Source organism: Hipposideros armiger, unplaced genomic scaffold, assembly GCF_001890085.2.
Source record: "Hipposideros armiger isolate ML-2016 unplaced genomic scaffold, ASM189008v1 scaffold_259, whole genome shotgun sequence".
Lineage (NCBI taxonomy): Eukaryota > Metazoa > Chordata > Mammalia > Chiroptera > Hipposideridae > Hipposideros > Hipposideros armiger.
In genome coordinates, this window is record NW_017731609.1 from 2,193,127 (window position 1) to 2,205,725 (window position 12,599).

Here is a 12,599-nt window from a genome sequence, read left to right on the forward strand (position 1 = left end):
GAGGGAGAGGGAGAGGGAGAGGGAGGGAGAGGGAGAGAGAGGGAGAGAGAGAGAGAGGCAGAGTTTCAAGGAGGGAGGAGAAAGGAAGGCAAGAAATGGGATAAGGGACTAGGATTGAAACTAGGACAGCTTCTGGCTTGCACATTTTGCAGGCCACTGCTTAATCCTTGCCCTTGGAGAACATTGATAGAAGACAAAAACTGATCTAGGCAAGCGTGTTACCCCTTTAAGAACTTGATTCTGGCCTTTCGGAAACAACATAGTCACAAATCCACACTCAGCTTCAATCAAATCCCCACTATTCCCCACACACATTTTTTTTTTTTAATGAGAAGATGGGGCAGAAGAGAGGGAAAAAATGGAAACGCACAAACAATACTACTTGTATTTTCCCTTTAAAATAGGTTATGGTTTATAAGATTGGGTTGTGACTTCAATATTTACAACAAAGCTGATTAACACAAAAGGAAAAGAGGAGAAATGTGAGAGCAGAAAATGATTTTGATTTTTGTTTCTCTTCACAATGAGACACAGAGACCCTGAAGAGGTAAACGCCTTACTTTGTAGCCAGGAGCATGTTTTTTCTTGTCACTTGCTCATTGGGATCGGAATGTTGTCGGTTGAGAAATTCAGCTACTGCTTTGGCAGGAAATTCAGTTTCACACACGTACCCAAAGTCCCTGGCGAGGTGGACAGCTTCTCCTGGCAAGAGGTGAGAGGAAGGAGGCGAGTGCAAGAGAATGAAGAGTTGGGATCAAAACTTCCTCCCAAATCCCTTATTTTCTTAACCCAGATGTTGAAGGAAACACAAAATACTTGTTTTCTCATTTCAGGCATTTTATTTCCTTTTCTGTAAGATCCGGTGGATGTAGTTATCAGGGAAAATGGCCACTTATCCTAAGGCCAAGATGATTTGAAAATGTAAATCCCATCCACTACCTTCTAGTCTGCTCCCCTATCCTAATAACATTTTCCCAACTTCTCTTTTAAAATGTTTCTTGTATTCCAACCTCACACCTATCAACACATTCATAAATGATATTCATAATTACTCCTTGAGCTTTTCTGCAAGGGAACAACAGCTAAGGGTTTACATTTTAACTTGATCACATATAATTATCTGTTCATCCAAACCGATTAACCAAGAGGATTTGAGGGTCACTCCACTGAGTCTGTCTGTGTTGTTGATTTTCGAATCTTTGGTTTTAATTTCCTGAACCAGTTGGTTTTTACTGCAGGGCTTCCTGCCATTAGCTCCAGCTCCGGAAGAACGCATGCGCCAATTAGAGCATCAAAGCCCTCTCCACAGAGCTTGTTTCCATAAAATGGAGCGGATCACAAACAATAACAGTTCTCCAGAAACTGCCTCCCTGCTACAAGACTCGACCCCCAAACCCATACATAATACTCTTAACACTACCCCCAAAACCGCTACTATCATTTTCTTTGCTTATAGTTCTTTTGAGGTATGGAAAGAGTGTTCTCTATGCACAGGTATTATTTTTAATATAGTGAATATAATGCTACTGTAGATGAGTTTCTAGCACTAAACAATTGCTTATTATTTAACAGTTATATTATTATCATCTTTGACACCATTAACAAGTGGTTCATGGGATTTCTCCTTAAATTTATGGCCTTACACATTTTTTAAAGTTATTTACAAAGCTAGAACTTGAGTTCAACAGTAATACATCTCTTCAAATACAAGATATAAATAAGATAAAATGCCTTCTTTAAACAAAAATGGCAGTTTTGAAATCTGCCTGATAATTTAAGTACCTTTTTTCTTACTGGCATATGACATTTCCAACAGAACACAAAAATGCATGAAAGCTATACATTTATTCCAACACATTCAAACTTAAACCAACTTAGTATCAGAAAAACTTAACAGGAATTTAAAGGAAGCAGGAATGTGAGTGAATTCTGGTGACAGTATAGCTAGAGCAGGGAGTGAGGACAGAGTTAGCTTTTGTTTTGAGGGGTTTGGAAGCTTGTATATGTGTGTTACATGTGTGCATGCATGCATGAGTGGGTGCAAGTGTGTTAAAAAACTGCCACGAGAAACTTTCTGCAATGCTTATACTTCTTTTTTCTTTTCTTATCTAAACAATTCAAAGTCTAAAATAGCTCACTTTCTTCCCCTCCAGTAGAAAAGCACAGTTAATGGAGAGATAAGGGAGCATATGTTTGAAAAAGAAAAACCTAAAAGGGCATATAACCCTGAGCTTTCAGGACAGTCTTAAATCAGGATGCAGGTCAAAGATTCCCAAATTAATTCAGGAAGTAATGGTCACGCATTTCTCAAACGCAGATGTCAGAATACCTTAAGTGATTTACTGCTGAGCTCTATAAAGCAGACAGGAACTTGGAGGATATGCCGTTCTTAAATTTTCACAATTGTTTAGGTCAGAATTGGGCTAGGGAGGTGTAATTTCGTGGCAGAGGGAAAGAAAGGATAGGAGTAAATGCAAATAGTTTTCTGACACGCAAGAATTCTGTTCACTTCCCGCTTTATTCTCTGGAAAAAAATGGAACTGCCCAATTGACACAAAATACAACCAAACCACTGAGTGTTATCCATTTTCCCAGAGAAAGTTCCCTTCTTGTTAGCAAGTACACTCACTTACCCTCCACTAGTGATGTGAGCAGAGTGACATTGGCAGCTTTACGTCTCCCTGCTGGCAGATTTAATCCTATTTTGTCCAGTTTTTCTCTCAAAGATCTTCCTCCATTTTTAGACTTCGCCCTTTTTCACAAATATAAATGAGAAAGGGATTTAGAAAACATTGGGTTACTCTGCATCACATTACAGTCATTTTGACAATTTCCTAAACTATGCTTTTAAAATTACGAATCGTGGCCTCGAGAGATCTTTGAGGGAAACCTAGGAAGAAATGACACATAAGATTGTAGAAGATAAATGTTTGTTAAACTGTAAAACAGCCCCTGTGTTCAGTAATTATTGAAGCTATTGTGGCAGCTTGGAAGGTTTTGATTTCCCAACTCTCTAAAAAAAAACAACAAAAAAACCCCACCAACAAACAACAGCTCTCACCTCCAAGTTTGAGGTATTTTTTAAAGTTCAGCTGATTACTGTATATTTTCCTTTTGTTACAATCACACAAATCCCAATGGGGTCTTTAAATTGTCTTTGTAAGATCTGCTGTTAAGGTTGTTCAGAATAACCAAAGTTATCATCACTCGCACATTTCTTGCTCTGGCTTTAGCCCCAATGGGAAATTCATTTCACCAACTGTTTACATGCCATGTCACCAGCCTAACTGGAAATGTCAAAAGCTGGTATCAGCGGCTAAAAATTCCACTAATTTCAGAGACAATGGAGGCAGTTCTAAATAGATGTCTAAATAGACTCCCATAATCAGAAAGTGGTTAAAATAAATTGTTTAAATAAAACAGCAAATTAATTAATTTCAGATTTTATTCCCTACTCAAGTGCTCTTTAATTGTGTGGATTAGATTATACTCCCCTAGGTAAACAGTCTCCAATATTGGGGATGGGGGAAGGGGAGGAAAAGGCAGAGGGTAGATTCAGATCTGTGACAGTGAAAGATGACAAAGGGACAGCAAAATGACTGTGAAGAAAAGATTCAAATAGCTGATGCTAAAATCTTCGGAAAACGGTATTACAGGCTTTGTATGGGATATACCCACCAGAGTGGAACTATTCATAGATAGATAAATGAATAAATGTCAAAAGGATGAAGTGTTTGGTGTATGGGGGTTTTTTTGTTTGTTTTTTAAGGAAGAAAAATATTGCCCGGGAACGTTCAACACAAGACCCACCACTCAAAACGTTGGGGGGGACCCTAGGAGGAGGAAGCCTACAAGGAGGAAGAAACCTGCCCTGAAGGAAGATGCTTCACCTCGCTGACCCTTATAAAATGTTATCTATGAAATGAGTCATTCCGACCTTGTGGGGGTGAGATGCGAGTCCCTGGTTACCTATGTAACAAGCATTCGTCGGTAATGACTATACATAACGCACTTACAAGTGCCTTGCACGTTGCCTAGCACGCATCGGGGCCGCCAAACATTGCAATCATTAATGCCAGTGCCTTGGGCACCGGGAGTCGCCATCAGGCTGAAGGCGGTAATGGCGGGGGGGTGGGGGGTGGAAGAGGTGCGGACCCAAGAGAAAGCCACTGTCTTCCACTTAAAACCCTATTCAAGTGATGATGGGTTACCGTCGGAGACCATACACGGTGGTACAGTGAGGAGCCCGAGAGGAAGTTTTCCAGGGCCCGCAAGGTGTGTGCGAGAAAGAAAAACACGGCTGCACTGCGCCCCGCGGCTGCAGCAGCGGGCACTGAGCCCAAGGCGGAGCTAGCTGCGCGTGCGCGAGGGCAAGGGAGGGAGGGGCCGGGATGCCGGGTGAGCGCGCTGCCGCGGCCGACCCAGGCGCGCGCCAGACACCCGCACGCGCGGGAAGGCGGCAGAAAGCGCAGGCGCGCGCCGCCTCGTCCCGCCTCCAGCTCCCACCCACCCAGTTCCACGCTCTTCTCCCCGCCCCTTTCTTTTCCCGAGAAGGGAGGGCCGTGGCGCGAGGCCGGTTTGCGTCGCCGCCCCGGCGCAGGCGCAGAGTTTCCCCCGGCCGCGGGGCGGGGCAGGTCAGGCAGGGCCGCGCCAGGCCTCACCTCCGCAGCACTCCGCCCAGCAGCGAAGCATTGAGACACTCCGGCGGTGAGAGGCGCCGCTGTACTTCCGCCACCGTGACCTTGTACTTCGAGGTGGAGCTGAGAAGGGAGAGGCGACCCGGAACTGAACAGAAGACTTCGTTGGGGTTCACGACGCCGCCGAAGAGGTTGTCCTTGTTAATGGGGATGGCGGAGACGGCGTTGCTGTTGGACTTGGACAGGGACACGGGGCCTGCGGAGACAGACCAGGAGGCCGCGTGTGGGCGTCGAGGATCCCTCCCAAGTCCTGCCCGACTCCGGCTCGCTTCCGGGCCAGGGCTGGCGCCCAGGCTTGCGCCGCAAACCCTTTTCTTCCATCCCTGAAAATTCCATGGCGCTTTACCCAACTCCTGCCCTATACTGCCCTGGGGATCGAACCTGTGCCCCTTGGCGCACTTCAGCCCGACGCCGGGAGGCGACCGCACCCAGCCCTACCAACCAGGCCTGTGCTTCTGCCCGGACTCTTTCCTTTTAGCCACAAGTGCACTGTCTAGAGATTAGAGATGGTGGTGAAATTGTGACCCTCTCGGCTCTTAGCCTCCGAGGAGAGTGGGACCCAGACGAGGTGCTGGAGCACTGGTTTAGAGTGCAGGGGAGTGGGTCACGTTTGCAAACCGAGAACAAGCTATGTGTACTTTGGAGTTTTTTGAAGTGAGGGTTTTAGTGTTGGGAAGAAATTGCTTCAAAGACCTATAATTAAAATCAGCCCAGAGTTTAGATGCCTAAATCAGCCTGTAAACGAGCATTTCAGTTAAGGCACCAATCTGGGAAGTAGTGGATTCTGTTGTCACACACCACACAAGCCCCATCCTTTTGATAAATAGGCCCTTTCCTATGTTTAGTTTTGAGAAAGACTCGAGTTTTGGAAATCCATTACAAGCCACGTTTTGAACTGGGAGTAAGGATAAACAGGCCTACCATAGAATACTAGTAATGTGACCTTTTGTTGAGTAAATAGTTAATAGCCCTTCTCTGCTTAAGCGTCTTCATTGGGAAGGGAGGGGGAGAATATATTACTAGTTAAAATTATAAACTCTTCATTGTTGGACCCACCACAGTTAGAAAAAAAATTCGAAGCCAGCAGAAAGTATATTAACGTTACATTTCTCAACATCAATATAATTAAAATGCATTCACAACAGTTCAAGTGCAGTATGCATTTGTATTTGTAAATTCCACGTGGAGACAAATTCCACGTGGAGACATATAATAATATGTATACATTCTCATCACAGTACTCCTGCCTCTTTAATGGGGATATTCTAGACGTATTGGGAGGTGGGGGGCTCTAGGTTTTGGATAGATCACTTGTGACATTAATAGCTCTGGGGAGGCTAATAGAGACAATAGGAGTTAAACGAACTCTTGAGAGATTACTAATAAAAGAGCCAATTATCATGTCGACTTGGAAAGAGCATCTCTTAAGATTTATCCCTTGCACATCTAATTTGACGTGACAAAGACTTCACAGATGCAAAAAGGAAACTTTAAACTAGCTAACAATATACTGATTGGGGTTAGAAATGAGAACAGTTTTATATAGCATCATCCTCTGGTGGTGTCTAAAATCCTGAAATGTAATATTGCCACCATAACAACAACAACAACAAGCTGTGAATAGCATTTAAACCAGTAAACTTTATTTCTACTCACTAAATACAATACATATTACAAATCCATCCAAATCACTTGACACTTTTTAGAAAAGTTTTTGCTCTGAACAATTATGCTAACAATCCTGACATCTTCAAGATGCTAATTTTAACCAAAAGCCAAATTTTTGTTAACCTAATTCACAAAGTTTAAAAACCCTTAAACAGCTAATGAGAAATTAAATTGAAGAACATGGAAGGTTTTTTTTTTCCTCTGCTAAGGAGTGCTATGCCTTTTTATCATCTGCCCTTATATTAATATTAAATTATTTGCACTCTTGTAGCACGTTATACTTCTTAACACTAATGGCCACTCACACAATGGATTAACTAAACTATTAAAATGTTTCAAAATTGAAATGCCACTTCCAAATCAGTTCAACTATTACACATTTCATGTGTTTGTCCCTATATCGTTAAATGGTCAAATCATGAATCAGAACAAAGCTAGCCTATTGCCATAACTAACGTACTGAAAGCCAATCATTTAAGCATTGCTGTTCTATGCCTGTTTGCTAATTCTGAGCCTTTAGGAAAATCCTATTTGAAAAAAATAAATACAGCTCTGCAAGTTCTTTTAAATAGCACTATGCCTGTAAGGACATGCTTGGAATGCAGAAGGAAATGGCTTACCTTTCTTAATTACAGTTTGATCTGGGATGTTAATACCCGGGTCTTCTACATGCTGCAACAAAAGGATACACATGCATGTAAGTGTGTAATCAAAACAAAAGGAAATGAATATTCCGTGCAAGATGGGGGGAGGGGAAGGTGTAGCGTCCAAATTCCCTCCATATAGTGACATTTATATATAAACATCTCATCTTGGCTTATTGGAATTTGGGGCTTTGCAACTCAAGAGGTTTCACTGCACACCCACTGCCAATTTCTCCTCCCCCAGCAAATAATCCACGGTTAAAGGAGGTGGGGGTGGGGAATAAAACTTTCTTTGGAAATTAAAGCAAGTTTTGGAGCACGTAATCTTTCTCACAATCAGTTCAACCTTTTAAAATGCACGTAGCATTAGTTTGGCGCCTCAGCGGCTTCGGACTTTTAGCGATTCCAGTGCTCAGGAAGCAAAAAACAGAGAAACACAATAGAAATGACGGAAGTGAGAGTAGCGGGAGTATAGGAAACGTTTTAGGTAGGGTGATAAAGAGCAAACGCATATACACACACCTTCACTTACGGAAAAATGAAAAAAATACTTTGAAAAGGACTGCTGCCTTAACTGGGTAATCAGATAGGACTATGAAAATGAAAAAAAAAACACACACAGAAAACCTTTGAGGTGGTTTTCCTGTTGTCCAGCAGCAGATTTGTTGATGTGGCTTTCTTTCTTTCTTTTTTTTTTTTTTTTACAGACGGGTGAGTATACGTGTGTGCCAGAGTCAAAACGTGATTAGAAAGTAAAATGAAATCATGTTTTCTAATGCAGAAACTGACAGGCAATATAATGTCTGGCTGTGTTTACAAATTAGCACCAGGGCTGCTGAGATAGAAGATTTCGCAATTGTTACCAAACACAGGCATTACCATTTAAAAAACTATTACTTCCTTCTCTAGTCTTTGTCCAACAATAATACTGATTTGAACATTTTCCATTCTGTCTTGGATTTATGCTCCTGTTAATTGTGCCTGATCGCTATGATTCCGGGTGGATGGTACTAAGTTGCTTTATTACAGGTTTTATTATACTCAATGCTCTCATTTGTAACTTGCCTAAAGTGCTTCTGGATTTAAGTATAATTAAATTGAGAAATGTTCAGAAATGACTACTGCTGCAGTTCTTGTGTTTTAACTATATAGGGAAATATGATCCCTTTATGCATGCACCCTAAACTCATAAAGTAAATGTAGTGTGGCATAATACTTTTATTTGTGTTATTTCTAGACCTTGTCCATACAGGGAAGACTGTTAAGTTTAAAACCCCACTGAGATATTAATGATTAAATAATTTTCACCATCGATTTGATTTTCTTAAATATTTAGCAGTCATTCTTATTAAAGGTTAACTGTTGCAGCAATGGGGAAATTGAAAACAACCCTTTTCCTGACCCAAATTCCTTTGAAAGAATTTTTTTTCTTAAAAGTTTGGGGAGGGAGGGGAAGAGCAGCAACTGGGTTTCCTTGTTTTTATTTGATCATTTGGTTAATTTTTTCTACTGACCAATTTCACCACAAAATGTGACTACACAGGTGTTAAAAATTCACACCAGCCACTTTGGAATTTTTGCAAAGTAGAGCGATTGTAATTCACAGTAGTTCCAAAAGCTTACCACGTTATTTTGCAATTCAAATATTTCCAAAGAGCCGTCTAGAAAAAGGATTCGGAGACTCTTTGGGAAGGAGAACTAAAATGATCACAACTTCCAGGTTTGCTTTTTAATTGCTCTTTTCTCCACTATTGCTCCTCTCATTTTCCTCCCCATGAAATACACTGTTTAGTCAGTTTCTGAAAACATGTTCGAACACACACACACACACATACAATGCTTACTAAACCCCACACTGGATTAAGTGCCTACTTTCCTGCTTTCCATGCAAGTCTGCTAAACATAACCAACAAATTTCAGTGATTAACTGGGCTAAATGAGAGACGTAATAAATTTTCTATTTTCCTATGTAACATAAATAATGTTTTAAATTCACCAAGCAAGCAGGTAAGTTCATCTGACCATTTTCTTTGCAATCTAATGCAGTAATCATTAAACTGTCAACGGACATATTGCTGCAATATTTGATGCAGTAATTTGAAATAGCATTTTAGCAAAAATCACATCCAGATACATTTCCTCTCCAAAGAAAAGCAGCATTAACAGAGCCTTTACAGCTTTAATAAAATTATTGGCTTGTTCTAATTCCATTTCAGGAAGGTTGTGAGGAAACCATAAATATGTAGAATTGAAGCAGAGATGCTGGTTTAAATTTAATTTCAGAAAGTATTTTCAAATTATCAATAGCCTGGTTTACATTGTAAATAGTAAATGTGCTAATACCATGCTTATTAAGAAATCATTTTTAACTGCATTTATTGATAACTGAATTAGAACTCAAATAATGTATTGCCCAATAGTCTCAAAACATTTAATTTAATATGGGGTGTAGCAGGTTCTGATAGGCATTGGGAACCCGGCTAATGATTTATGAGGTCAGCACTTAGCACCCCTAGGAAGAGAAGGCTGCGTTTTAACGTCCCTCTGCTCGGATTTGCTGCTTAACTATTCTTTAATCAGGGTAGGGTATACACATAACTTTCAGACATCACTAGTGCCTGCAAAATCTGGTAAAAATGATTTTCTTAGTATGTCTTTTACACTTTCTTTTAAATTACTAGGGCATTTAATGAGCTCTTTCGGGTGAATTTAACATCCTTTTCGGGACAGGGAGAAATTCCCATGCCAGGCTCAGCGGTGGAATTAGAGCCTCTCCCAATTGAAACAGTTTACTGTCTTGGAGGGGATAAGATACTGTTAATGGTGACATTTGTCTGATTTATTTGTGTTGGTGAAAATGGTAATGCAGGCATTGTTTGAAGGCGCTCCAGGAACCATTCATTGTTCTAGGGGCAGAACTCTCTATTTCTTTTTAATTTTTAAATTCGGTTTTCTGTGTGGGTCCTGAAAGCGCCCGCCCAAAAAATAAAACGCAATTTTGAAAAGTAAACACCACTGAGGAATACCCGGGCCCACCGGCTGTATGTTTCCAACATCTTCTCTAGGGGTGGGTGACTAGGGGCTGCACTCCCTCTCGAGCCATCCGCGCGACCTCTTACCGGGACGTCCTCGATGGCATGAGGTAAGGAGTGGATTGGGAGGTCTCCGAGTCCTGAACCAAGCCCGTGTGGGCCATGCAGAAGGTCCTCGTGTCGCCGGTAGTCCCTGCGAGGATCCAGGCCAGACAACTGGTGGGGCAGCCCCCGGTGCGTGTGCAGGAGCCCTGACTCCTGGCTCTGCCTCTGGCCGGGCCAGCCCGGGTGCTGCGGCTGCGGCTGGGCGTGCAAGGGGTTCAGGCTGTAGGGGTCGTTGACGTGGGAGTAAGGATCTTGCGACTGGGGGTAGATAGGCTGGTAGGGTGGGGGGAAGTAGGGGGGCTGGAAGTCGGCATTGGGGGTGTGGGACAGCGGCGGGGCGCTCGTGTAGGGAGATTGACCTACAGTGCCCAGCTGGGGCAACCGTGCAGTCCCGTTGCTGGTGCCGTCGTGACGGTCCTAGAAGAGAGCGAGAGCAAGGGAAGAACAAGAAATCAGCTTTCCACACTAAATCCACTCCGCAAGACTGGGTGGGAAACCGCCCCTTCCCGTCCGCAGGCCGCCGAAAGAAATGAGCTCTAAGTTGTTCATTTCGGAAAAGCCCCCAGAAGTGAAAAGGGCCCTTTTAAAAACGCAAGGAATTAGACTGTGCAAATGTGGGGCATAAGAGACTCTCCTTAGCCTTTTCTTTCAACGGGGAGGAAATATAGAAAAGGGCCTCCCAGAATACAGGCTGTTAAACTGAGGCGTGAAACCTCCCTTAAGCAAACTTAAATTCCTGCTAAATATTAAACAGTAGAAGCGGCCTTTTCTTTCCCCCGGATTTGAACTTGCCTGCTAGTGCGTTATTGTTTATCCTGTTCCATTTATTTGGAGGGAAAAAATCATACACGTTCAAAGACTATTGGCATTTCATGACTATTTAAATAGAAACATATTTCGTAGAGAGGCTGTAACGAAAGCACACGTTCAAATTACCAGCTTAAAGAAGGTTTTAACTGCAGGTTGGGGGTCTGTCTTTTCCGCTTCCTCAGTTAGGAGCCTTTTTCTCCACGGGGTCGGTTTGTGATATGAATGGGGAGAAGGGGACTTCAAGTCAAGGTTTAAAACAGAAAGATTCAGCCTTATTGGGTTTAAAAGAGAGAAGTGCACCCCGGGGCGGAGGCCCCCGCCCCTTCCACCCCAGCCCCAAAGGGCAGAAGAAACGCCTGACTTTATGTTCCTCTATTGCAATTCACTTGCAAAACAAGAGAACAGAGTCGGTTCCAGGGAATGCCCCCGCCCCGAGGGTAAGGGGCACACTGGGCTGCGTTTTTACTGCAGCCGGATTAAGCGTCAAATGTCGAGCACATCTCGGGAACAAGTGAAGACGCAAGGAAATAAAGATGAGCGTGGAGAGAAACATGCCTTGGGAAGTAGCGGCGAGGTAGGTCTGCGCGCGGGAGAGGTGGAGCGGGGACGCGGGGTAAAGCATTCGATTTGAGAATGGCAGAGAGAAAAGTGGAAAGAAGAAAATGCAAATGAAAAGGGTGCCCTAACGGAAACCTGGGCGTGAAACCCAAGGTTTCGGGCAGCTCCGCAGCACCAGGTTTCCAGAACAGAATTCCTAAGGAAACAGGGATGGGGGTGGGGGATGGGACTCACCATAGCTGAAAAACTGTGAACTAACATCTGCGAAGAGTCTGGGGTAACGAGTCAGGGTGGAAAAAACCAAGCAAGCCTGGAGAGCCCGGCTGCCCCGCCGCCCGAGTACGCCCCACACAAAAGGCGCCGGGAGCCCCGCGCCACCCAGGACTCCAGTCACCGCGCCGACGCTCCCCCGAGCGCTGGAGCCCCGCTCTGGTCCATCCGAACTTGAACCACCGATTCGAGCGGCGCCTTCAGCTTGTCGAACCCACGGTCTCTATCCTGCCGTGATCGGTTATGATTCAAAGTTCCTTAGAAAATGAAAAGCCCCAAAACCGGAAAAGAAAAAGTGTGCGTGTGTGTATGTGTGTGTGCGCGCGTGTTCCTTAATCCGTGTCTCCCCCTCTTTTCTTAGCGGCGGCTTCGCTTGAGCTTCTAATAACCACGCTGGGCAGCGTTCCTGGAGCCTCCTAATAGCAGATATTCATGACTATTAATATTACACGAATACTTAATAAGGGAAGAATGCCTGGAAATCGAGCGTGAAGCGGAGAGGCAACTCGCGCTGGAGCCCGCTCTCAATGCAGTCCATTGACGGGAGCCTCAGTGTAGCAAATCGGAGGTGGGGAGCGGGAGCGCGAGAGACAAAAAGCGGGCGAGAGAGGGAGCGGGCGAGCGCGCGGGGGGCCGCCGCGCGGCGTCTGGCGAATCACAGGGAAGGGGCAACATTTTAAAAGGTTGCAGGGCATGCAAAAGTGAAAGAGAAAGAGGGAGAGAGGGAGACGAAGGGAGAGAGCGCGGAGAGGGAGAATGTGTCTGCGTGCGTGTGTGAGAAAGAAAGTGTGGGCGAGGGAGAGGAGCCCGGAGTG

The 12,599-nt window shown here is 43.9% G+C and overlaps 1 protein-coding gene across 3 annotated transcripts in view; it reads right to left on the bottom strand.

Moving 5' to 3' along the window:
• The window catches only part of TFAP2A (transcription factor AP-2 alpha), a 22,968-nt gene that overhangs the window by 3,249 nt on the left and 7,120 nt on the right, over positions 1-12,599 (bottom strand). For 2 of the 3 annotated variants that reach the window (XM_019656493.1, XM_019656492.1), the window contains exons 2-6: positions 10,129-10,563; positions 6,986-7,037; positions 4,662-4,893; positions 2,634-2,752; positions 561-702 (exon numbers count right to left, since the gene is read on the bottom strand). In XM_019656493.1, the coding sequence (XP_019512038.1) occupies positions 561-702; positions 2,634-2,752; positions 4,662-4,893; positions 6,986-7,037; positions 10,129-10,563 (980 nt within the window). Of the gene's footprint in view, positions 1-560; positions 703-2,633; positions 2,753-4,661; positions 4,894-6,985; positions 7,038-10,128; positions 10,564-11,748; positions 11,864-12,599 lie in introns of those variants that run through there. The other variant, XM_019656494.1, reaches the window with a different exon arrangement.